The 27,009-nt window shown below is 39.4% G+C and overlaps 1 protein-coding gene across 2 annotated transcripts in view; it reads left to right on the forward strand.

The window, feature by feature from the left end:
- SLC39A12 (solute carrier family 39 member 12) overlaps positions 1-19,005 on the forward strand; it is an 83,977-nt gene extending 64,972 nt beyond the window's left edge. The window contains exon 12 of one of the 2 annotated variants that reach the window (XM_005687983.3): positions 18,445-19,005. In XM_005687983.3, coding sequence (XP_005688040.1) covers positions 18,445-18,573 — 129 coding nt within the window. In that variant the 3' untranslated portion in view covers positions 18,574-19,005. The remainder of the gene's footprint in view (positions 1-18,444) is intronic. The other variant, XM_013968564.2, reaches the window with a different exon arrangement.

Genomic DNA, 27,009 nt, shown 5'->3' on the forward strand with positions numbered 1-27,009 from the left:
AAATCTAACCACCAGTTCTTAAAGGTGGAAATCCTTCCCCAGTTGTGGTCAAAGAGATGTGATGAAAGAAGATTCAGAGAGATTTGAGGTTGCTAAATTTGAGGCTGGAGGAAGGGGACCAGGAGCCAAGGAATGCAGGCAGCCTCTAGAAACTGGAAAAGGCAAGGAGACAGATTCTCCTCTGAAGAATCCAAAATAGTTAAGCAACAAGTTACTGAACCTCAGGTCTGGCTGCTCAAAAATCAATACCTGAGAGACAGTTGTTGGTAGAAAGGAAAATTGCTTTTAATCAGAATGCTGGTAATCTATGGAGATGGTGGACTCAGTACCCCCAAAAAACCATCTGCAAAGATTCTGCTTAGCCATGAAAGTTTTTAAAGGAAAAAGGAAGTCATCACAGTTAATCACTGAGCTGAGGGGGTCAGAGTCATCACCATCCCTCACTGCATACAGGCTTGTCGGCTTCTTGTGATCTTTCTCTAGATGCTATCGTGTTCACACAGTTTGTTCATGAGATTACTGAAGTGGGAACAAGGGAAGAGAGCTGGTCATGTTAATTACTTATTCTTCTTTTCTATTTCTTTCATCTACAGAAAGCACCAACAAGTTAGGCAAAGTATTGTGTGATCATAAGATCTGATAGGGGTGCTTGGGCTGGAAGTGGGTAGAACATGGGGGCACGTGATTTAAAAGTTAGTTACAACGTAGTTTTGCTAAATTGACAGGAAAGAAGGTTTCCTGCTGTGGGCGATTTCCACAAAGAACTGCTTACAAGTCTCCCCTGTTAGATATCATTCCATTTTGATGGGATTAGGGATGAAGGGCCATCTCCTATAACTGCTTTATGCTGAGAAAGGGCATCAAGGACTTGATGTGAAAGATACTGGCATGGGTTTGAAGCACCTCTTTGCTGACAGTTTTAGTTGCCCATTTACATATATGAGCAGAACAAGCTACAATTATTTTGATGCCCACAAAAATACAGATTGTTATGAGCAGTAGTGTTGATCTCATTCTCTTAAGGGCAGTTTTTGGAATGCTGCTAACCATAGACTCATTTGTGCTCAAGATGGAGCAGCTTATATCACAGCTGCAGTCTGTTCATCACGCAGTTGGCGTTTCCCTTCTGGTGGCAGTTATAATACCTGTAAAACAACTCAGAAATGTATATCAGACACTGAATCTGTGACTTCGTTGTCCTAATCCTTAATTGCTTGAACCTGCTCTTTTGGGACCCAGGAAGGGCTGGGAGACATCAGCTTTTCTACAAACAAGAGACAAGAAACATGGAGGAGCCTTTTTACTTGGGGGAGGAGGGAGTGGAGCCCACGGTATTCTGCTTGGTTCCAAACGCTTTGATTTTACTGGAGTAAGTTGCTTTACAATGTCGTGTTAGTTTCTGTGTACAGCAAAGTGAATCAGATATACCTATACATATATCCCGTCTGGGATATATGGGATAAAATGGGATTTTATTCCCATTTAGGTCACCAGAGAGCACTGAGTAGAGTTCCCTGAGCTATAGAGTAGGTTCTTATATATTATCTATTTTATATGCTCTGTTGTGTCTGACCCAGAGATTGAACCTGAGTCTCCTGTGTCTTCGGCATTGGCAGGCAGATTCTTTACCACTGAGCCACCTGGGAAGCCCTGTTTTATACATAGTATCAATAGTGTATAATTGTTAATCCCAATCTCTGAATTCATCTTGATCCCCTTTCCCCCTTGGTATCCATAAATGTGTTCTCTGTATCTATGTCTCTATTTCTATTGTTACAGAAATGTAAGATAAATCTGTTGTTTTAAACCAACAGGTTAGTGGTAATTTGTTGACAGTAGCAGTTGGAAGCTAATATATCTCTGTGCTGCTAACCTTGGTTTAGATGCTCTTGGGAACAAGAGGCAGCTGTGTAGGAGCTTCTCACTCTGTATGAGAACTGAAAATTCCTTCTATGAAAATTCCCAGAACTAAAAATTCAGGAAAACTTCTCACAGCCACCCTCTCTAAAACTCAAAAAATCTCTCAAACAGAAGGAAAAGACAAGCCCCCAAAGTATTTTTTTTCAGAAGTTTGAACAAGAGAGAATTTATTTTTCAACAATATGATTTTTATTTAAAGAATCAGTTAATTCATTTTGAAGAGCATTAAGTAGGTTATGCCAGGGAGAGATTCATTTTGGATCTGAAACATGTTGCAGACCTTTAGGCATTTCCTAAGGTTTTAAATTCTGTAAAACTGTTTCCATAGCAATAAGCTCAGAGAAATCTCAAGGGGCTATCACGATGGAAATGTCCCTAGAATGGAGATAACTGGACAGCTGCCCAGGATCCAATATGTTAATAGCATCCAAGCTGATAGTGGAGGAGATGTAACTCAGAGAAGGAGGTTCAGGAGAAGGATGTGCCTACCAAATTCATGCTAAAATGAAAGAAAACTAAACTCCTGTGCCCTCTCCCTGTATATCAAGGTGAATTTTTAGTCATTTTATTTAGCTGTGATGGATCTCAGTTGCAATACCTGGGGTCTTCACTGAGTCATGTGTGCTCTCTGGTTGTGGCATATGGGTTGTCTAGTTGTGGTGCTTGAGCTTAGTTGCTCCAAGGTTTGTGGGAGCTTAGTTCCTCAACCAAGGATCAAACCTACATCCCCTGCATTGCAAAGTGGATTCTTAACCACTGGACCACCAGACAGGTCCCCATCATGTTGAGTTAATTGAAAATAAACCTTATTTCCAGCCCTTTCCTTCCACCAGTCTTTCTTACTACATATATCTCTGAGTTGCTTCCTCTTCCGCTCCACAGCTGGTTTTTTTTGTTTTTGTTTTTTGGGTTTCTTTTTTCCTTATCTTTTTTTAAAACTTTTTTTTCACTTACATAATAATGGGAGAGGAAACAACAAGATTGTAGAGGAATCACTTAGAGCAATTTGCTTATCTACCCTCTTCTGGGAATTAACATCCTCCAAGTAATATCCCAGCCATCCTTTTGCCTGGAGCATTTTCCAATTACCAGATAATTTTCTTTGTTTGCAAAGCATGGTAAAGACTATTTTGAATTTGAACTTAAGAGCCTCTGTTTTGAAAATGTACCCAAACACAGAAAAATAAGCTCTACCTATGACACCCACTCAATGAATAGGATTATTAGTAGTCCAGCAGAAGAACATTCATTGGCTTCTCTACAGTTATTTTAGTTCAGTAAATATAACAGCTTTGAGAGAGTGAATTGAGTAAAAAGAACATAAATTGGCTGACAAAACAGCTACCATACTACCTAGGTTTTGCATCTTTTTAAAAAAATCAGGTGACCTGTGGCTTATCGGTAAAGAAGCTATCTGCATTACACTGATCTGCATAGATCCCTGAGTCAGGAAGATTCCCTGGAGGAGGAAGTGGCAACCCACTCCAGTATTCTTGCCTAGGAAATGCCATGGACAGAGCAGCCTGATGGGCTACAGTCCATGGGGTCTAAAAAGAGTTGGACATGACTTAGAGACTAAAAATCAACTATAATATTAAGCTCCTCCTACACTTTGGGATTGTTGATACTATTCCCTGCTCCCCATTCTTTATCTTCCAATTCATTGCATTTAATTGAGTCTTTCTTTGTCAGGGGAATTTAAATAAATCCAGTGCAATTCAATCAGTAATCTATTACAACCAAGTTGGCACTGGTAAATGACTCCTTTATCCAGAAAACTAGTAAGTTATTCTCACTTTGAAGTTTGGCAATAGCGTCACTCAGTCATGTCCGACTCTTCGCGACCCCATGGACTGTAGCCCACCAGGCTCCTCCCTCCGTGGGGTTCTCCAAGCAAGGGTGCTGGAGTGGGTTGCCGTTTTCTTCTCCAGGGGATCTTCGCGACCCGGGTCTCCTACATTCCAGGCAGACTCCTTAACCTCTGAGCCACCAGGGAATCATAGCTAGGGGTAATGCCCTTTAAATAATATCCATCCATAAAATAAAAAACAAACATATTTTGTTTGAAAAGACATAGAATAATCTTGATATGCACATTTGCTTTCAACAAATACTGTACTTGAAATCAATGAGGGTAACTGACATCCTTTAAATCCATGACAAGCATTGAAAAGCTGTTTTAGGCAGCACAATGAATATAATTTAACATTCACAATGATTTCTTCACAAAAGCAAGAAGTATGAATCATTCTTACCAACAGTTTTGAAAGATTTACATTCTCTTTCTGTAAAAATCAGTCAAACTCTACCCTTATGTATTTTCTACTGAGAAAATTAGTAATAGACTAAACTTTGATGAACGTTGAGCTTTATAATTTTTAAAAAGTGACCACCAGAAATGTTTGTATATTTTGCTCTGCATGTTTCTTTTCTTCTTGTTAGTTTCTCAAACCATGTGTGCACACACACACATATATATATATATCTTCCAAAGAAATCCATTTCTTAAGAAAATGCTACAGCTGGCTGATGACTGTCTTTACTGAGCTATATAATTCAGAGTTTGTCTAACTCAACCACTTTCCCTACTGAAAAAAAAATGGACAAGTGAATTTTTAAATGCAAGTTAAAAGCAGGTAACATCTTTGTGTGTCTGAGTTATGTCTGACAGTGATAGGATATTTGTCTTATAACTCAGTTTTCAAAAAAGAAATTTTCACTTATCTTCTGTTGCAAATGGCTTTTGAATTCCCTTGGGATACCATTGAGAAGGTAGAAACCTATAACATTTGAATATTTAACAAATAAAATATCTAATGCTGAATTTTTCAAAATAACCTTTTAAGCTTCCAGTTTGGTGAGCTCAGACACACTGAGAGCTGTGGCTCTTGCTTTTTTGTTTGATAAGGAAAATTAAAACTACTGTATTCAGTTGTTTTACAAACATAGCTACTAATTAAAAAAAAAAAAAACCTAAAGGAAAGCTGAAAGCTGATAGCTTCAGATGATGACTGCAGCTATGAAATTAAAAGATGCTTCCTCCATGGAACAAAAATTATGACCAATCTAGAAAGCATATTAAAAAGCAGAAACATTACTTTGCCAACAAAGGTCCATCTAGTCAAAGCTATAGTTTTTCCAGTAGTCATGTATGGATGTGAGAGTTGGGCTATAAAGAAAGCTGAGCACTGAAGCTTCATGCTTTTGAACTGTGGTGTTGGAGAAGATTCTTGGGAGTCCCTTGGGCTGCAAGGAGATCAAACCAGTCCATCCTAAAGGAAATCAGTCCTGAATATTCATTGGAAGGACTGATGCTGAAGCTGAAACTCCAATACTTTGGCCACCTGATGCAAAGAACTGACTCATTGGAAAAGACCCTGATGCTGGGAACAATTAAAGGTGGGAGGGGAAGGGGATGACAGAGGATGAGATGGCTGGATGGCATCACCAGTGCAGTGGACATGAGTTTGAGTCAGCTCTGTGAGTTGGCAATGGACAGGAAGGCCTGCGGTGCTGCAGTCCATGGGGTCACAAAGAGTCGGACATGACTAAGCGACTGAACTGAACTGAAAGGAAATCTATGATAAACCTAGACAGTGTATTAAAAAGCAGAGACATCACTTTGCTGACAAAGGTCCGTATGGTCAAAGCTATCATTTTTCCAGTAGTCATGTGTAGATACGAGAGTTAGACCATAAAGAAGAGCACCGAAGAATTGATGCTTTCAAATTGTGGTGATGGAGAAGAATCTTGAGAGTCCCTTAGATTTCAAGGACATCAAACCAGTCAATCTTAAAGGAAATCTACTCTGAATATTCATTGGAAGGACTGCTGCTAAAGCTGAAAATCCAGTACTTTGGCCACCTTGTTTGAAACACCAACTGGTTGGAAAAGACCCTGATGCTGGGAAAGATTGAAGGTAAAAGGAGAAGGTAGTGGCAGAGGATGAGATGGTTAGTTAGCATCACCAACTCAATGGACATGAATTTGAGCAAACTCCGGGAGCTAGTGGAGGACAGAAGAGTCTGATGTACTATAGTCCATGGGGTTGCAAAGAGTCGGACATGAGTTGGCAGCTGAACAACAGCAACAAAAATTCAAAATAGTACTTGTGTCAGCGGGAACACACCTCCCAATTTAAGGATATTGTTGCGCCAACATAGTGATTTGTGTTAAACTTACTAATTCTATTCCCGTGGGCTCTGTCCTCATGGCCTCATCGAATCCTAATCACCTCCTAAAGACTCCACCTCCTTATATGATCACATTCAGGGGTATGGTTTCAACATATGAATTTTGAGGAAACAAAAACATTTATAATATTTATGCTCTAGGATGTTGAGATCTAAACATAACCCACAATTTAATGTTTCTCAATAAAAAGTAAATGCAATGACTCTTTAGTATTTGATAATTCTTCCTATTGTGTATTTTCTTACTTGTGATAATATTACAATGAATAAAGGAGATAGTGAAGGACAGGGAACCCTCATGTGCTGCAGTTCATGGAGTCACAAAGAATCAGACATGACTTAGTGACTCAGTAACAAAGAGCTAAAGAATTAAAGCAAAGCTTTTGAAACCTTGGAGTGAGTGAGTGCATGTGTGTTTATTGTGATAAAATATTAAATTTACCATTTTTAGGTGTACAGTTCAGTAGCATTAAGTACACTCATTGTTGTGCAACAACTACCATCCATCTCCAGAACATTTTTTATCTTTTCAAACTGAAACTCCATACTCATTAAACAATAATATACCTACCCCCAGCTCCCGGTAACCATCATTCTACTTTCTTCTCTATGAATTTAACTATTACAGGTACCTCACATTTGTAGCTGCTGCTGCTGCTGCTAAGTCACTTCAGTCGCGTCCGACTCTGTGCAACCCCATAGATAGCAGCCCACCAGGCTCTGCCATCCCTGGGATTCTCCAGGCAAGAACGCTGGAGTGGGTTGCCATTTCCTTCTCCAGTGCATGAAAGTGAAAAGTGAAAGTGAAGTCACTCAGTTGTGTCTGACTCGTAGCGACCCCATGGACTGCAGCCTACCTGGCTCCTCCGTCCATGGGATTTTCCAGGCGAGAGTACTGGAGTGGGGTGCCATTGCCTTCTCCCACATTTATAGAATCATACAGTATTTGTCCTTTTGTTACTGGCTTGTTTCACTTCATATAATAACTTGAAGGCTGATTCATGTCATAGTGTTTGTCAGAGCTTCCTTCCTATTTAAGGCTGAATAATATTCTATTATATGTATATCAGATTTTGCTTATCCATTTATCTATAAGTGGATACTTGGCTTGCTTTCCTAAATTCTCATTGCTGCTAAATCGCTTCAGTCGTGTCCAACTCTGTGCGACCCCATAGACGGCAGCCCACCAGGCTCCCCCGTCCCTGGGATTCTCCAGGCAAGAACACTGGAGTGGGTTGCCACTTCCTTCTCCAATGCAAGAAAGTGAAAAGTGAAAGTGAAGTCACTCAGTTGTGTCCGACTCTTAGCAACCCCATGGACTGCAGCCCACCAGGCTCCTCCATCCATGAGATTTTCCAGTCAAGAGTACTAAAGTGGGGTGCCATTGCCTTCTCCAGTCTTATTGAGGACTGAATAATATATTTGATCCTCAGGTGTTTTTTTTCATTCACTAGAGCAATTTCCCCGGTGTTTTTGTGAAGTTTGTGACAGTGAATGTCCCATGCAATCTCGCTTACTCATCAAGAATAACATAGGTCACTTACAGTTCACCTAAATTTACTGAATGCATGAGGTGATCACTGTCATAAGGAGTCAGCCTATGTATGTTGTCAGCAGTCTGGAAGAAAAGCAAAAAGCTTATGTGGTTGTGTCTGTGGTAGAACACTTACTAACACAAGTAAGTTGGCCAGCCAACACATGGGAGAAGAAAGACAGACAAAATTCAGTCCATATCTTTCTTGGGGTAGTGAAGGCCAAACAGTTTTTCTGCTTTACCAGATTTTCAGCACATTGTGATCTCATGGATGACAGGTTCAGAAAATTTTCTTGGAGACATAAAAAAGTATACAGACTAAGTGGTTAGGTTTTATAAACACTGGATGAACTTTTGAGTGTTGTTAACTGTAATAAATCTATCTACCTATTCAACAGGACTCCTACATGTCTCTTTGTTAATTATTTCTTAGACAACAGGTCATTGATGAATAATAATCAAATGACCCTTTAAAAGTCAAGAGAAAAACTAACTGAAAAATCAACATTGCTGTAAATATTTGGGTGAGTGAATATTCTAAAGTTAATTTTTTTCTCACGTGTTTGACAACATAGGACAGAACGTAGAAACAACATCTCTGTACTCCAGTGGCTCTTCATAGCAGTGATGATCATTTGGAAAAAGAAAAAGAAAATCTAGGTGTTCCAGTGTTATAAGAATATGGAAAATACTTGGGAAAAAAATCTTCCTGTCCTGAATATAAATGAAACACTTTTATATGGCACTATCTATTTTGTCCTTAGCCACCAAACAATTCAGTAACTCAAAATCAGTTCAGTTCAGTCATTCAGTCATGTCTGACTCTTTGCGACCCCAAACAGCCTGCCAGGCCTCCCTGTCCATCACCAATTCCCAGAGTTTATTCAAACTCATGTCCATTGAGTCAGCCATCTCATCCTCTGTCATCCCCTTCTCCTCCTGCCTTCAATCTTTCCCAGCATCAGGATCTTTTCAAATAAGTCAGCTCTTCACATCAGGTGGCCAAAGTATTGGAGTTTCAGCTTCAGCATCAGTCCTTCCAATGAATATTCAGGACTGATTTCCTTTAGGATGGACTGGTTTGATCTCCTTAAAGTCCAAGGGACTCTCAAGAGTCTTCTCCAACACCACAGTTCAAAAGCATTAATTCTTCAGTGCTCAGCTTTCTTTATAGTCCAGCTCTCACACCCATACACAACTACAGGAAAAACTATAGCTTTGACTAGATGAACCTTTGTTTGCAAAGTAATGTCTCTGCTTTTTAATATGCTTTCTAGGTTGGTCATAACTTTTCTCCCAAGGAGCAAGTGTCTTTTAATTTCATGGCTGCAGTCACCATCTGCAGTGATTTTGGAGCCCCCAAAAATAAAGTCTTTCACTGTTTCCACTGTTTCCCCATCTATTTGCCATGAAGTGATGGGATTGGATGCCATGATCTTAGTTTTCTGAATGTTGAGCTTTAAGCCAACTTTTTCACTCTCTTCTTTCACTTTCATCAAGAGGCTGTTTAGTTCTTCTTTGCTTTCTGCCATAAGGGTGGTGTCATCTGCTTATTTGAGATTATTGATATTTCTCCCAGCAATCTTGATTCCAGCTTGTGCTTCATCCAGCCCAGCATTTCTTATGATGTACTCTGCATATAAGTTAAATAAGCAGGGTGACAATATACAGCCTTGACGTACTCCTTTTCCTATTTGGAACCAGTCTGTTGTTCCATGTCCAGTTCTAACTGTTGCTTCCTGACCTGCATACAGGTTTCTCAAGAGGCAGCTCAGGTGGTCTGGTATTCCCATCTCTTTAAGAATTTTCCAGAGTTTGTTGTGGTCCACACAGTCAAAGGCCTTTCAAGCAACTCAAAATATGCTTCATTTTTTCCTTATCCCCCCCCTTTTTTTTTCTCCTTCCACTTGTAGAAAACAGGAATGTTTAGGTGGAACAGAAGAAATATCATTAGATTTATAATCAATACCAAAGGATCCATAATCTTTATGATTTTTCTCCCAATAAGCCTATAGGCCAAGGTATGAGTGTTTCATTTATATCAGGCATAGATAATAAAAAAATTTTTGTCTGCATTTTCTACAATGGTGGCTATATCCATATGTCACTATGTATGGCTATATCCATATGTCACATATATATCCATATGGAGCACTTAAAATATAATGTTTTTAATTAAAATGGATTTTGGATTTCAATTTTTAGGAATCCTAGGAAATGCATTTTTTTTTAAATTAAAAATCTTTGTTTTAGAGCAGTTACAAGTTCTTGGCAAAACTGAGTAGAAAATAAAGAAAATTCCCACATGACATCTGACCTCCACACATGCATACCTTACCCCACTATGAACATCGCACACCACAGTTATGTTTGATGAAACTACACTGATAAATCATCATCACCCAAAGTCCATATTTACATGAGGGTTCATGTTTGTTGTTGTACATTCTATAGATTCTGACAAATGACATATACTCCTTCACTGTAGTTTCATACAGAATCATTTTGATGCCCTAAAAATCCTTGGTGTGCATCCTCGGTGAATCCTGACAACCACTAATCTTTTTATTGTTTTCATAGTTTTAACTTTTCCAGAATGTCATATAGTTGAAATTATTATACTATGGTGGCTTTTCAGACTAGCTTCTTTCACTTAGTAATAGGTATTTGCATTTTCCCCACATCTTGATAGCTCAGATTTTTAGCATTAAATAATATTCAGTTGTATGGATGTACCATAATTTACCTATCCATTTACCTAGTAAAGGATACCTTGGTTATTTCCAAGTTTTGGAAATTATTGAGTAAAGCTGCTGTAAACTTCCATGTGCAAGTTTTTCTGTTAACATAGTTTTCCAGTGTTTTGGGGTGAATACCAAGGAGCACAATTTCTAGAGTGTGTTTAGTTTTGCAAAACATCTGCCAAATATTTTTGAAAGTGGTGGGATCATTTTGCATTCCCACCAGCAATGAATGAGAGTTCCTGTTGCTCCAGAGCCTTGCCAATAGTGTTTTGGATTTTGGCCATTCCAATAGGTATGCAGTGATATCTCATGTATTTCACTGCCAGTGTAATCTGAGATTCCCTAAAGTCATAGGGTGTTGAACATTTTTTCATGTGCTTATTTGCCATCCATATACCTTCTACCTTCTTTGGGGAAGTGTCTTTTCAGTTCTTTTATTCGTTTAAAATATTGGGGTTTTTGTTTTCTTTTCATTGAATTAAGTTCTAAGAGTTCTTTGCATATTTTAAACAGTCTTTTATTAGGTGAGTCTTTTGCAAATATTTTCTCTCAGTCTCTGGCTTACCTTTTCATTCTCTTGATGTTATCTTTTGCAGACCAGAAGTTTTAATTTTTTCTTTTTGGCCACACTATGTGGCTTGCAGGATATCAGTTCCTGACCAGGGACTGAACCTGGGCCAAGGCAGTGAAAGCCTGGAATCCTAACAATTTGAGCACCAGGGAACTCAGAAGTTTTTAATTTTAATGACGTTCAGCTTGTCAATCAGTTCTTTCATGTCTTTGATGTGGATCTAAAAAGGCATCACCATGCCCAAGGTCATCTGGGTTTTACCTGTATAGTTTTATAATTTCATGTTTTTCATTGAAATCTGTGATTCATCTTAATTTTTATGAAAATTTTGTGTATAGATTCTTTTTTTTTTTTTTTGCGCTTGTTTATGTCCAATAGTTCCAACACCATTTATTGGGAAGACTGTCTTTGTTTTATTACTTTTGCTCATCTGTCAAAGATCAGTTGACTGTATTTATGTAGGTCTATTTCTGAGAGCTCTACTCTGTTCCACTGATCTGTTTATCTTTTCTTTTGCCAATACCACACTGTCTTAATTACTTTAGCTTTATTGTAAGTCTTGAAGCTGGGTAGTATCAAATTCTCCAACTCTATTCTTCTCCTTCAGTATTGTGTTGGACATTCTGTGTTGTCTGCCTCTCCATATAAGCTTTAGAATCAGATTGTCAATATCCACAAAATAAGTTGCTAGGGTTTTTATTTTGATAGGGATTGCATTCAATCTATAGATCAAGTTGTGGAGAACTGACATCTTGAAAATATTGAATTTTCCTATTCATAAACATGGAATATCTCTCCATTTACTCTTTTTCCTTGACATCTTTGAGTTTTATAGCTTTCCTCAAATAGATGTTTTATATATTATGTTAGAGTTATATCTAAGTGTTTCATTTTGGGGTTCTAATATAAATGGTGTTTTTAATTCAAAATCCACCTGTTCATTCCTGGTAAATAGAAAAGCAATTGACTTTTATATATTAACCTTGCATTCTGCAACCTTCACTTAAGCATTTGTTAGTTCTGGAAGCTTTGTTGTTTTGGCTTTACAACATAGACAATCGTGTCAAGTACAAATAAACAGAGTTTTATCTCTTTTTTCCCAATCTGTGTAACTTTTATTTCCTTTTCTTCTCTTAATGCATTTGCTAGGACTTCCAATATGATGTTGAAAAACAGAGGTAAAAGGGGATATCCTTGTTTTGTGTCTGATCTTAGCAGGAAAGCTTTCAGTTTCTCACCACTGAGTATGATCTTAGCTGCAGGCTTTTTAAGATACTAATTATGAATTTGAGGAAGCTCCTCTCTATTCCTAATTTGCTGGGAGTTTTTATTTTATCATGAATAGGTGTTGGATTTTGTCAATGCTTTTTATGCATCTATAGATATGATCATGTGATTTTTCTTTAGCCTGTTGATATTGGAATGTCAGTTCAGTTCAGTTGCTCAGTCGTATCCGACTCTTTGAAATCCCATGGACTGCAGCATGACAGGCTTCCCTGTCCATCACCAACTCCCAGAGCTTGCTCAAACTCATGTCCGTCGAGTTGGTGATGTCATTCAACCATCTCATCCTCTGCCATCCCCTTCTCCTCCCGCCTTCAATCTTTCCCAGCATCAGGGTCTTTTCAAATGAGGCAGTTCTTCACATCAGGTGGCCGAACTATTGAAGTTTCAGCTTCAGCATCGGTCCTTCCAATGAATATTCAGGACTGATTTCCTTTAGGATTGACTGGTTGGATCTCCTTGCAGTCCAAGGGACTCTCAAGAGTCTTCTCCAACACCACAGTTCAAAAGCATCAATTCTTTGGCACTCAGCTTTCTTTATGATCCAACTCTTATATCCATACATGACTACTGGAAAAACCATAGCTTTAACTAGACAGATACTGGAATGTAGATTACATTAATTGATTTTTTTGAATGTTAAACCAGCCTTGGATGCCTAGGATAAATCCCACTTTTCTGTGGCATATAATTTTTCTTATACATTGTTAGATTTGATTTGTTAATATTTTGTTGAGGATCTTTATATCTCTGTTCATGAGAAATATTGACCTATAGTTTTCTTGTCATATACGTCTGGTTTTTGGTATTAAGACAATACTGATCTCTTAGAATGAATTAGAAATTATTTACTCAGCTTCTTTCTTTGAGAAGAGACTATAGAAAACTGACATAATTTCTTCATTAACTGTTTGATAGAATTCACCAGTGAACACATCTGGGTCTGGTGCTCTGGAAAATTATTAATTATTGATTCCATTTCTTTAATAAAAGAAATAGACCTATTCAGGTGGTCTATTTTTTTCTTGTATTAGTTTTGGCAGATTGTGTCTTTCAAGGAATTTGTACATTTCATCTAGGTTATCAAATTTGCGGGCATAGAGTTATTCATAATATTCCTTTATTATCCATGGATTTTTTTTAGTGATATCGCCTCTTTCAATTCTGATATTAGTAATTTGTGTCTGCTGTCTTTGTTTCTTAGTTAGCCTAGAAGAGACTTGTCTAGTTTATTGTTCTTTTCATAAAACCAACTTTTGTTTTGTTGATTTTTCTCTGTTGATTTCCTATTTTCAATTTTACTGATTTCTGCTCTAGTTTTTATTATTTCTTTTTTCCCCTTATTTGGAATTTAATTTGCTAGTTTTCTTCTAGTTTCCTGAATTGGGAGCTTAGATTATTGCTTTTATATATTTTCCCCCAATATATGCATTCAATCCTGTCAATTACCCTTTATTTACTGTGTTCACTGAATACCACTAGTTTTGATAAACTGTATTTTCATTTTCATAAGTTGTCTCACATTCTTTCAAATCCTTCACCCTGAGAAGGTCAGAGTCACTATATCTCTTTCACTACAGTCATTTCTATTGAAGCACAGGCTCAAGTCGACACGAATGGGACATCGAACCCAACCCTGGCACTACTGACACTTGGCGCTGGATAATTCTCTGTTGTGGGGGTTCTCCTGTGTGTTGTAGGATGTTTAGCAGCGTTCCTGGTTTCTATCCACTAGATGTCAGTTGTCCCTCTGCCCCTAGTCATGACAGCCAAGAATGTCTCCAGACCTTGTCAAATGTCCCCTTGGGGGTTCTCTCCTCCGGTTGAGAACTACTAGATTCTTGTACCCAGCAAGAGAAAGGTCAAACATACAACATATGCAAGGGCTTTAGATTTATGGCAACAGAAAACAGGCTGATATATTTTTTCATGCCTCTATGGGAGCATCCTAGACGTTCTGTTTGGATGTGCTTGAAATGGATATTTCTTTGTTTTAACTAACAAACTAGATAGAAGGAGGATTAAGATTATTGCAACCTGCTATCTCACACCCCAGCACAGAGCAGCGAAATAAAAGACAAAGTTGGATCCAAGACTGTTATCCTGGATGGATGGATTGCCTTAAATTATGTTACATATATTTATTTTTCCAGAATCTTTTCCCTTACAGGTTGTTACAAAATATTAAGTAGAGTTCCATGTACTATTCAGTAGGTCCTTGTTGATTATATATTTTATATGTGTAGTATGTATATGTTGATCCCAAACTCCTAATTTGTCCCCATACTTCCTTTCCCCTTTAGTAACCATACATTTGTTTTCTATGTCTTGAGTCTATTTCTGTTTTGTAAGTAAGTTCATTTACACCATTTATTTTAGATTGTTTCTCTGGATTACTTCACTTCATATGATAATTTCTAAGTCCATCCATGTTGCTACAAATGGCATTCCTTTCTTTTAAAAAATTAAAATAATTGGCTCTGTGATAACTTGCCATCCATTCAGCAGTACCTTCTAGCGGCTTGTTTTTCCTCAAGGTCTTTCAGGATGCTCTGGAGGAAGGTCTTATGTAACATCTACTTTGATTTACATCCTTTTTTAAATCACACCTTTACTTATATCTTTCCTTCTCTCCTATTTACTCCTCAAAATCCTGCAAGAGGTAAAATGATTAACGCCTTTCAGTTATGAGGAAACACTGGCTCAGGAAGGATGATGACTTATCCAAAGGCACATAGACATGATGTCAGAACCAGGACAAGAAGCCAGATCATCTCATTATTGTAGAGGATATACAAACACCTGCAAAGATCAGCTTTCTATCTGAAATTCACCTCTGTTATGGCCCAGTACATTTCTAAGTAGCTAGAAAAAAAAAATGCCAACACTAAAAAGTGCAATTCATCACTGCATGTGATAAAAATATGTGGTAGAATACATAGATATTACACTGCCTTTGTCATAAAAGATAGCATGTTACTGATTCTGTTTATAAGGCAGACAGTATGCACTAGAACAACGCTGTAACAGACTAACTTTACAAGTCTATAGAAACAGACAAACAATGAAAATTTCAAATTTTAAAACTTTAAAGAGATTCTTACCCTGACATGGAAGCTTTGATCGTAATTTGAGTGGCCTGTCTGTACTTCCCATGTCCACATGGTTTGGTACGAAAACCTAGCTAAGCTTGCTTTTGAGACAGTACTTGGCACTCTTGGATTATTACGGATGACATATGAACCATAATATCTCTTGGGTACATACCAAAATACTAGCCAGTTCTACAGAAAGTCTTTCCAAAAGATACAAGCATAAAATGCTGAAGCTCAAACCACATCTGATTACAGCATTTCACTTGCTCTGAATCTAGCCATATTTTTAATCATTTCAGTCAGCAAACTTGAAGGGAAATAAAAGTCTATAGGAATTCATTTTTGAGAATACATATTGTGCTTTTTCTTCTTAAAAAACACCCAACAAGAGTTTAAATGCCACCATTTTCCCCTGGCTTTCAAAAGAGAAAAGTCCCCTTTTCCTCCAGGGCAGTTAAACTGTTATTGAACAATTTTACAGATCTTGATTCATACCCTAAGACTAGAGGGGTGAAATGATGAATAGAATGTGTTAACACTGAAGTAAAAAGTAGAAAAAAAGAGAAATGATAGCAAAACAGCCTTGCCTTCTAGAGATAGTACTAGGAGAAATGTTCTTCAGACTTTTGCCAGATATTTGGAAATCCTGAAGCAGAAAGTAACTTCCTTTTTAACCTCTGTGCTTGGCAAGTTCCCCGAGTCTGATCAGCGAATGTCAAGACATGGCAGTCAAGTAGCTGTAATTTTCTGGAAAATAGTCTTTAAGATGCAACTCTTTAACATACCACTGGGGAGTTCTTTTTAAAAATTTCAATCAGGCATAGGAAAAAAATTCCCTGATATGCACGAAGCCCACATGTTGACTGTAATTGGTCTACAGATAATGGTCCCTACAAGTTCTATTAATTAACTGAGATGTAGTTATGATGGTCAACTGCCAATTAGGATTTCTGAGCATTTTAGCAAGTGATAGGAAATAAATGTTTTAAACTTGATTCCATCCACATAATTGTATCCCTAGTCAAGTTGAAGCTTTAAAATGAATGCTCATGGAGAATGTTAAAGCACACCAGGAAGGCAAGTGGATAAATACTAATATCATGTACCATGCAGTAATTCTATATGAGGGAGGACTTGGAACAAAGGATGGTTTATGAAACATCCTCTGAAACTAAGATGGTGTCTTTCCTTCTTCTACACCTAAGGTTCACACTCCTGGGCCATTCTAAGTTCACACTTCTTTGTCTATTTCCATCTTTATTCTGAAAAATGGCTTCTTATTGGTGTCATTAAAGATCTGTTACTGGATATTGCAACATTTGCCTTCAATATGGTTTATAAATGTACATACCCCTGAATGGATGGCCAGTTATCACAGAGCAAATTGTTTTAATTGAAAAAGCAAGGAGTGCCATTTGCAGCAACATGGATGGACCTAGAGACTATCATAATAAGTGAAATAAGTCAGACAGAGAAAGACAAATAGCTTATGTTGCTATATGTATAAGCCTATATTGCTTATATGTGAAATCTAGAGAAAATGATACAAATGAATTTATTTACAAAACAGAAAGAGACTAGACTCACAAACAGAGAAAACAAACTTACAGTTACCAAAGGGGAAAGGGTGTGGGGGAAGGCTAAATTAGGAGGTTGAGATTAAGATATACACACATACTGTATAGTACACAGAACTCTACTTAATATTTTGTAGTAAACTTTAAGCGAAAAGAACCTGAAAAGGAATGTGACATATATGTATATTACATAATTTAAGGCTATCCATCCATCCATCTGTCCATTCATCCATCCATCCATTCAGGATAGCAGTTTGGATCCCACTTTGTCTTTTATTCCACGGCTCTGGGCTGGGGTGTGAGATAGCAGGATGCAATAATTTTAATCCTCCTTCCATCTATTTTGCCAATTTAAACACAGAAATATCCATCTCAAAGACACTGAAACAGAACATCCAGGATGCTCCCATACAGGTATGAAAAAAGACATCAATCTGTTTTCCCTTGCTATAAATTTAAAGTGAAGTGAAGTGAAGTCACTCAGTCGTGTCCGACTCTTCGTGACCCCATGGACTGCAGCCTACCAGGCTCCTCCGTCCATGGGATTTTCCAGGCAAGAGTACTGGAGTGGGGTGCCATTGCCTTCTCCAATAAATTTAAAGCCCTTGTATGTTTTATATGTTTGACCTTTCTTTTGCTAGGTACGAATCCAGTAGTTCTCAACCAGAGGAGAGAACCCCCATGGGGACATTTGACAAGGTCTGGAGACATTCTTGGCTGTCATGACTAGGGGCAGAGGGACAACTGACGTCTAGTGGATAGAAACCAGGGACGCTGCTAAACATCCTACGACACACAGGAAAACCCCCACAACAGAGAATTATCCAGCGCCAAGTGTCAGTAGTGCCAGGGTTGAGTTCAGTGTGCGATCTCTGTTGACCTGAGGCTATGCTCCAATGGAAATGATTGTCATGAAAGAGATACAGTGATTCTGACCTTCTCAGGGTGAGGAATCAAAAGAACGTGAGATGAACAGATTGAGGAATGCTGAGTGGATGTTTCCCTCTAAATGGCGTTACAGCATTTCACAAACACAAAACTGCTGCCATTTCTCTCTCTGAGAATAAAACCTAGCCTTAGGAAATGATGTCTTTATTGTTCCAAAGGTCAGGAAGATCTCAGTCATCATTTTGAAAAGAAACAAATATATGCTTTATAATAGCCAGTGCCTTTAGCAATTTCATAAACCCAACAGGACCATCAAAAAGAATTCCTTTCATCTATTATATATTTCACATTTAAACATTTTCCAAAAATAAAAATAGGAATTAGATTTGCTTTCAGTTGATAACTGTCATTTTAAGATTTCTGGCATTGCTAGAATCCTTGTCACTACATTCAAGTGGCTCAATTTATCTGACGTTTTAGAATTTTGGTGAGAGTGGGTATTAAACATTTTGTAACCGTTTGGGGAATTGGAAAGGTTATTAAGTTCTGAATAACAGAGTCTCTCATGTTTTCCCACCAAACTTTTCCCAGCAGTGAATATATCTGGATCTTATTCTGGTTTTTTATTCTTTTTTTAGCTTCCTGAAATGACTCATGTTCAAACACAGCGACCCTGGTTGATGTTTCTCCTGCAAAACTTTGGACTGACCCTAGGTTGGCTTTCTCTCTTCCTCTTGGCTATATATGAACAAAATATAAAAATATAAGTTTATAGTCTCAAAATCCTTCAAAAATCAATTTTCTGGCCTCACTTCTTTTATTATATTCTATAATGATTTATAAATTAAATATTTTTATCTTAGGTGAAATGTGTCTTTATTAACTTATTAATTTAATAATGTAATTTTGTTTCTGTAGTGTATAAATTGAATTTTCGTTTTAAGTTTCCAACACCATGATAGAACTCATACCTTTTTAGTAACTGGTAAGCTGTAAATTAATTCTACTAAACTTTCAAAAAGAATTGTTTCCCTAGTAAAGATGTTTGTTTGTAGTATTTGAAATGGACAGATGTCTGTTGGGGTACAATGTGTTTCAACTTCTTTGATATCAATAATATATTTTTTGTGTATGTGAAATTACAAACCATAAGCAAACTAAATTCCAAACAAATGTAATAAAGTCCAGTTTTAATGTGATGGTTTGTATTACCTTTTGTTACCAGATGTCAGATTCTATATCAACAGTATATATATATAGTTCATTAAGAGCATGACCCACTGACTCAGAAATGCTCATAAAAAAGCAAACTTGGGAAGTTTATTTTTTTATTCATTTATTTATTTGACTGCACCAGTTGCAATATGTGGGATCTAGCCTGACCAGGGATTGAACCCAGGCCCCCTGCATTGGGAGTACAGTGTATTAGCTACTGGACCACCAGGGAAGTCCCAAAACCTGGGACGTTTAAAGGCTATTGTGTCAACACTCTTCTTTATAATCACCAAAGGAAATCTGGTCCAGGTAAAGAAAACTGGAAAAAACAGATGAAGTTCAAAAATTAGTAAGGCTGGAGATTACTGTGTAAACTCTCGTGGATTTAACAGAGTATATTTATGAGAATAATAGTACTGACATGCAAAACATGTTCTATTCTTTCTGAGGAAATATAGAACCCTAAACATTATTTCAGTAGGTACGTCATGAAATATACAAGCAGCATTACTGATAGCCTAGTAAAACTGAGCCACCAGGGAAGCCCTCTAGCAAAATTATTAAACTAGAAAATAATTCTCGTTTTAGTCATTTTTCTTAGAAAATAGATGCTTCACTTTTTTTTTAAAGAGGTATCTTGACAAGGTGGGGAAAGCCCATTTTACTGCCAAAATGAATCGTGTCACTCTCCTGCTGCTGCTAAGTCTCTTCACTGTGTCCGACTCTGTGCGACCCCATAGACAGCAGCCCACCAGGCTCCCCCGTCCCTGGGATTCTCCAGGCAAGAACACTGGAGCGGGTTGCCATTTCCTTCCCCAACGCATGAAGGTGAAAAGTGAAAGTGAAGTCGCTCAGTCGTGTCCGACTCTTAGAGACGTCATGGACTGCAGCCTACCAGGCTCCTCCGTCCATGGGGTTTTCCAGGCAAGAGTACTGGAGTGGGGTGCCAGTGCCTTCTCCGACACCTCTCCTATGTACACACACAATCTTCTTCAGTCGCCTTTCTTTGACTTCAAAATGGAGTGGGGCGGGCAGGCGGTTCTCCTTCAGTTGTCTTTAGAGCTTCAATTTAGGCATCACGATATAGTGCAGTAATTCTCGGACTTCAGCAGACGTTAGGACCAATGGAGGGTTTGTTACAATGTAGAGAGCTGAACTTCATCCCTAGAATTCCTGCTGCTGTAAGTCTGAGTGGGGCTTGACTTTGAACAGTCCGCAGGCGATACTAATACTGCGGGTCAAACGCCCCCGCCCCCGCCCCCGCCCCCGCCCCCGCCCCAAGCTTCACTGGCTTTGTTGATATCAGGTGCACCTGGCATTGTCGAAAAAGAGCAGGCGCAAGACTCTGTTGCCCATTTAAGATGATTAACACCCGGCAAACCTCACGCGAGACCTGAGTTCCTAGGTTGAAACCCCAAGCTCTTTCCCACTTGCTTGTGAGCAGACGATCCATCTCAGGAGTTACGGATGAAGGATGTGCAAGTAGCGCTTTTATTCATCTTTGCCTTGAAAGGTAAGAGGACCCCACACGTAGAGCTTTGCCGTTCTTTTGTTAGAGAATGACGTGTAGCTGAACAAAACCCCTTTGTACAGGTCGACGTGATGTGGAGGTGACAGAAAGAAGCACCTGGCACCAGCCGTATTTGGATTTCTATGAGCACGTTCTGATTTTGGCATCAAGCCTTAACCTCAGCCAACTTAATTAGAAAAGCTCTGACAGATGATTTTGTTCCAAGCTCAGGTTTAGAGTTGGTTTGGGGCTTGGCTAAATTAAGCATGTTGGTGTGAGCTACTCACCCTGTAACCTTCAAGTTAAGAGTGGGTTTAAATTCTTTTTAAATTTTATTGAAGTGTTAATATCCACTGTAAAGCAAAATGATTCAGTTATACATACATACATACATATATATATACACACACACACATATACACACATACATGCATACAATCTCTTTCATAAGCATTTCCACTATGGTTTATCTCAGGATATTGAATATAGTTCCCTGTGCTATAGAGTAGGACCTTGTTGTTTATCCAGCCTGTGAGTAATAGTTTGCATCTGCTAATCTAGAGTGGGTTTAATTTGTCTGTTCAGTGGGGGTGGTGCAGAGGGTCTAAAAGGAGTCAGCTGTTGGAAGGATTTGGAGCGGCATTTTTCAGTGAGTATTTTGCAACCCAATGCCACTGTGCTATGGTTGTAAGCAGAGACCTGGCCATTAGAGGTCATCTACAAGGGTCATCCTAGGAACAGGCCATAGTGGTTCTTGGGGGCACATTTCTAGGCTGGCCATCCCTCCTCCCATGCTACATTATAACTGGTTCTTTGCAGGGGTGGGGGGGTTGTTTGTTTTAGTAAACTTCTGGAGTATAGCTGCATTAACAATATTGTGATAGTTTCAAGTGGACAGCAAAGGGACTCAGCCATACCTATACATGTATCCATTCTCCCCAAAACTCCCCTCCCATCCAGGCTGCAATGTAATATTGAGCAGAGTTCCCTGTGCTATACAGTAGGACCTTGCTGGTTATCCATTTTAAATATAGCAGTGTGTACATGTCCATCCCAGGCTCCCTAATTATCCCTTCCTTCCATCCTTCCCCGCTGGTAACCATAAGTTCATTCTCTAAGTCTCTGTGTCTGTTTCTCTTTTGTAAATAAGTTCAGTTGTATAATTTCTTTTTTGGATTCTACATATAAGGGATGTCCTATATTTCTCCTCTGTCTGACTTCACTCAGCATGACACCCATGAAATCCATCTCTAGGTCCATCCATGTTGCTGCAAATGACTGGCTCTTTGTTAATCCCCATCAGCAACCCAATAGCCTAAGCTGGGCCTCCAGCCTCAAACAATCTTAAAATTACTAGAAATTCTCTTTTCCTCCAAACTGAGTGGTAACGGTAAAAATATTATGACAGCTCCTTGCCTTCTAAATATGGACAGAGTCTAAATTTGGGATGGCTGACCATGGTCATCCCTTTCAGTCATCTAAGTTATGTGTTACTCACTGAGCTTTGGGGTAAATGGTGTTTTCCTTGAAACCAGATTTCTCAATAGTGTTAGAGTATTTCTGTTTACTAGGCCTAAATTTAGGATTCCACTGTATTTCTTCTCGGTGATTGATTTGTATTTTAGTCACTGAACTAGAAATGCTCTTGGAGGGAAAAGCCAAAGAGCAAGTTACACAGAATTCTTATTTGAACATCCATCACTCACTGACAGAGCCCTCTTTAGGGAAAGGAGAATTGGTGTCATGTCACCGTGAGGCTGAATTCAGGGCCTGGGAAGGTGATTCCACTGCTGTGTGCTGACTGGGGTGTTACAGAAATATGCTCAGAAGTAATAGTCACAGCCACCCCTCCCCCATCCCTTTCAGAACCTAGTCTTCCGTGGTGAGACTGCGCCTCTCTCTGTAAGATGCATATCTCGGGACACTGCACTTTGACAATTTGCTTTCCTCTTCAAAGCTGGAGCAAGGGATGATGCCAATCTGGAGGGTGGACTGGACCAATGACGTTGGGACTCTTGTGTGATCATGAAGACTTCAGGCTCTAAACTGAAATGTTGGTTCAAATCCCAGAAATGCTACTTAATTACCTTAGAACTTCTTTGAGCAATTTCTCTTTCTGCAAAATAGGGCTGAAAATAGACACTACCTCATTAAATTGTGGGGTCAATATGAGATGCTTACTGTTCATGAAGCACAGTGCCTGGAGAATACTGATGATGCAATAAATATTGAGTCATCATCACCCGTATCTTTAGTCTGTTCTTTAATCACATATTCACAGTTTACCGCTCAGGGCTGCACCTTGGCTCATGAAAATGTCTTTTCTTGGTAGAGAATGGAGATCACACCTTTTTATGTTTTTATAATCTTCTACTCAAGCCCCCAAACCAGCTCCACCAGTCACTCAAATCTGCCCTTCATGCTGTTTTCTACTGACTCACTTCCAGAGCCTGAGAGATAGGGGCACCCCTCTGGTTGACCCTACCCTGCTCAGTGCCCGGGGAAGCCTCCTTAAATGTGTCATAATGCTTACACCCAGTGTGAGCTCCTCTCTCTTATTCTTCATCTTATTTATGAATTCTTGATGCCCAGAGGCAGTCACTTTATATTTTTTAAACTTGCTATTTTATATTGGAGTATAGTTGATTGAGTATACTTCTCTGTGCTGTCCTTGTTGTTTATGCATCAAGGTTATGACCTACTATGTTCCACTCTGATCACATGTCTAAGGATCTGGAGGTTGAATAATGGAAGCTGAGGTAGAAGAACCTGTCTGAGGTCACGCTTGTTGTCACAACTTGATTTTGAGTCAGAGCCCCAAAGAGTTCAACCCACTGCTCTGTTGCCAATGCACCTGCTGAGGGAATGTGACCGGCTCTGAAAAGAGTCCAGGGTCCACCAGGCATCTCCCTTGGGAGTGTTGGCATGTTCACACAAGGCAGGCACACTCTAGCTGCGGGCACACACAGCCACCCTGGACAGCGAGGTCACCACAGACAGCGGTGCCAACTCACCAAGCAGATGCTCATACCTGCACTAGCGACCCCTTGTGTTGGGGGAATGATCCTGCTCTGCCGTAGTCAAGCTTTCTACCTTCATAGACACCTCTCAAAACCCAGTGGAAATCACAGAAAGTTGGAGAGGCCAAAGAGGCTTTCCCAAATCCAAAGTGATGTTGCCCTTTACGAAGGACCTGTGAGTGATACCTGACCTGTGAGCTATGCCTGCAAGTCAGACCTCCCACACCACAGTGTTCCAGGTCTCAGAGACAGATTTTGCCATGCGGCTGCTGCTGCTGCTAAGTCGCTTCAGTCATGTTAGACTCTGTGCGACCCCATAGACGGCAGCCCACCAGGCTGTCCTGTCCCTGGGATTCTCTAGGCAAGAACACTGGAGTGGGTTGCCACTTCCTTCTCCAATGCAAGAAAGTGAAAAGTGAAAGTGAAGTCGCTCAGTCATGTCCAACTCTTAGCAACCCCATGGACTGCAGCCTACCAGGCTCCTCCATCCATGGGATTTTCCAGGCAAGAATACTGGAGTGGGTCACCATTCCCTGCCCCCTAACACTCAGCCCACTCTCCTCCATGCTGCTTCACCCACTTTACAAAGCCTCTTGTTTCTCAGAACCTTTCTTTCTCTGTAGGATAAATCCTTTCACCTCCTTACTCACATTGAACAATACAAAAAGATAATCCTCTTCCTCTGCCCACAGAGACAGGTGCTGCCAGCTGGGACCCACCTGATCTCGCACCGATTCCTATGCCTACCTTTGACTTTACACAAAATTTGGGAAAGTATCGGAATGTCTGGTTTACACATTCGTTTTAATTCATGGTCTTTTTAACGGCTGAGTAATACTCCATTGTGTATATGTACCACAGCTTTCTTATCCATTCATCTGCTGATGGACATCTAGGTTGTTTCCATGTCCTGGCTATTATAAACAGTGCTGCGATGAACATTGGGGTACATGTGTCTCTTTCAATTCTGGTTTCCTCGGTGTGTATGCCCAGAAGTGGGATTGCTGGGTCATAAGGTAGTTCTATTTGCAATTTTTTAAGGAATCTCCACACTGTTCTCCATAGTGGCTGTACTAGTTTGTTCTGATGAGATGGATGAAACTGGAGCCAATTATACAGAGTGAAGTAAGCCAGAAAGAAAAACACCAATACAGTATACTAACATATATATGGAATTTAGGAAGATGGCAATGACGACCCTGTATGCAAGACAGGAAAAAAGACACAGATGTGTATAACGGACTTTTGGACTCAGAGGGAGAGGGAGAGGGTGGGATGATTTGGGAGAATGGGAATTCTAACATGTATACTGTCATGTAAGAATTGAATTGCCAGTCCATGTCTGACGTAGGGTGCAGCTTGCTTGGGGCAGGTGCATGGGGATGACCCAGAGAGATGTTGTGGGGAGGGAGGTGGGAGGGGGGTTCATGTTTGGGAACGCATGTAAGAATTAAAGATTTTAAAATTTTAAAAAAAAAAATAAAAATTAAAAAATAAAAAATAAAAAAAAAGCATGGTTCCATTAATTCAAAGTCTTGGAAAAAAAAAAAAAAATTCATGGTCTTACCATTTCCCTTAAATGACAATGCAGCATGCTCCTCGACTCAGCCCACAGCATCCTGTCATGCTGGTGCTAGAACCAACCTCAGAGGTTTAATTCAACTCTTTGATTTTATAATGGTGAAGTAGTTGCAGATATTTTTAGGATGCTTACTAGGTGCCAGACACTATTAAAGATGCTCTATAAGACTTATTTAATTCTCTTAAGAGCCCTAAAAGTAAAGGTGAAACACTCTTTTCTTTCTCCTTTTAAAGATGAAGACCCTGGAACCCAGAGGGTTCAGTTCACTTGCCCAATATTACAGAGCTAAGGTAGGCTGGCTCCAGAATCTTGGACCTTAACCCCTGTATCATACAGCCCCTACAGAGAAGTAACCAATGTTTATACAGTCTAAATGAGGGCCTGAGGTTTTATTTCAGTAGAGGAGCTGACCAAGGACTCAGACTGAGATCTCTGACTTCTGGCCCAGCAGTCTCAACAGTCCTCCCAGTCCTCTCTGGTCTCAGGCAGCCCTTCTCTCTAAGGTCTCAGTCAGCTAAGGAGACTTTGCCTATCCTTGTTCATGTTAATTTCTCCCCTTGATGATCTATAGCCCATGCAGCAAGTTGTTTTGTTTTGTTTTTTTTTTTAATGTAAGTTACAATTTTCATACAACTTATTTAAAAAATGATTTTTTTAAAACCATCACTTTGTTTTTGGCTGAGCCGGGTCCTTGTTGCGACGCGTGGACTTCTTATTGTGGAGGCTTCCCTAGTGGCTCATGGGCTCTAGGCATGAGGGCCTAGTTGTTAACGGTGCCTGGGCTTAGTTGCTACTCGGCATTGGGAATCTTACTGGGCCAGGCATGGAAACTGTGTCCCCTGTGTTGAGTACGCAGCTTCTTACCTACTGGACTATCAGGGAAGTTCAAACAAATGAATTTAAGTTCTAAAATTCCAAAAGGTTTCTCAGCTCAGTTCAGTTGTTTGGTCACGTCCAACTCTTTGCGACCCCATGGGCTGCAGCATGACAGGCTTCCCTGCCCATCACCAACTCCTGGAGCTTGCTCAAACTCATGTCCATCAAGTTGGTGGTGCCATCCAACCATCTCATCCTCTGTCATCCCCTCTCCTCCTGCCCTCAATCTTTCCCAGCATCAGGGTCTTTTCAAATGAGTCAGCTCTTTGCATCAGGTGGCCAAAGTATTGGAGTTTCAGCTTCAGCATCAGTTCTTCCAATTAATATTTAGGACTGATTTTCTTTAGGATGGACTGGTTGGATCTCCTTGTAGTCCAAGGGACGCTCAAGAGTCTTCTCCAACACCATAGTTCAAAAGCGTCTATTCTTTGGTGCTCAGCTTTTTTTATAGTCCAACTGTCACATCCATACATGACTACTGAAAAAACCATAGCTTTGACTATACGGAACTTTGTCAGCAAAGTAATGTCTCTGCTTTTTATTGTGCTGTCTAGGTTGGTCATAACTGTTCTTCCAAGGAACAAGTGTCTTTTAATTTCATGGCTGCAGTCACCATCTGTAGTGATTTTAGTGCCCCCCCAAAATAAAGTCTGTCTCTGTTTCCATTGTTTCCCCATCTATTTGCCATGAAGTGACGGAACCGGATGCCATGATCTTAGTTTTTGAATGTTGAGTTTTAAGCCAACTTTTTCACTCTCCTCTTTCACTTTCAAGAGGCTCTTAAGTTCTGCACTTTCTGCCATAAGGGTGGTGTCATCTGTGTATCTGAGGTTATTGATATTTCTGCCAGCAATCTTGATTCTAGCTTGTGCTTCAAAAAGGTTTGTAGGCTTCTTTAATTAAAGGATTTTTAAAATTAAAATATAATTGACATATTACATTATTAGTTTCAGGTGCACAGCATAGTCATTCAGTATTTGTGTATATTGCTAAACAATCC

This window comes from Capra hircus, chromosome 13 (genome assembly GCF_001704415.2).
Source record: "Capra hircus breed San Clemente chromosome 13, ASM170441v1, whole genome shotgun sequence".
In the NCBI taxonomy this organism is placed as follows: domain Eukaryota; kingdom Metazoa; phylum Chordata; class Mammalia; order Artiodactyla; family Bovidae; genus Capra; species Capra hircus.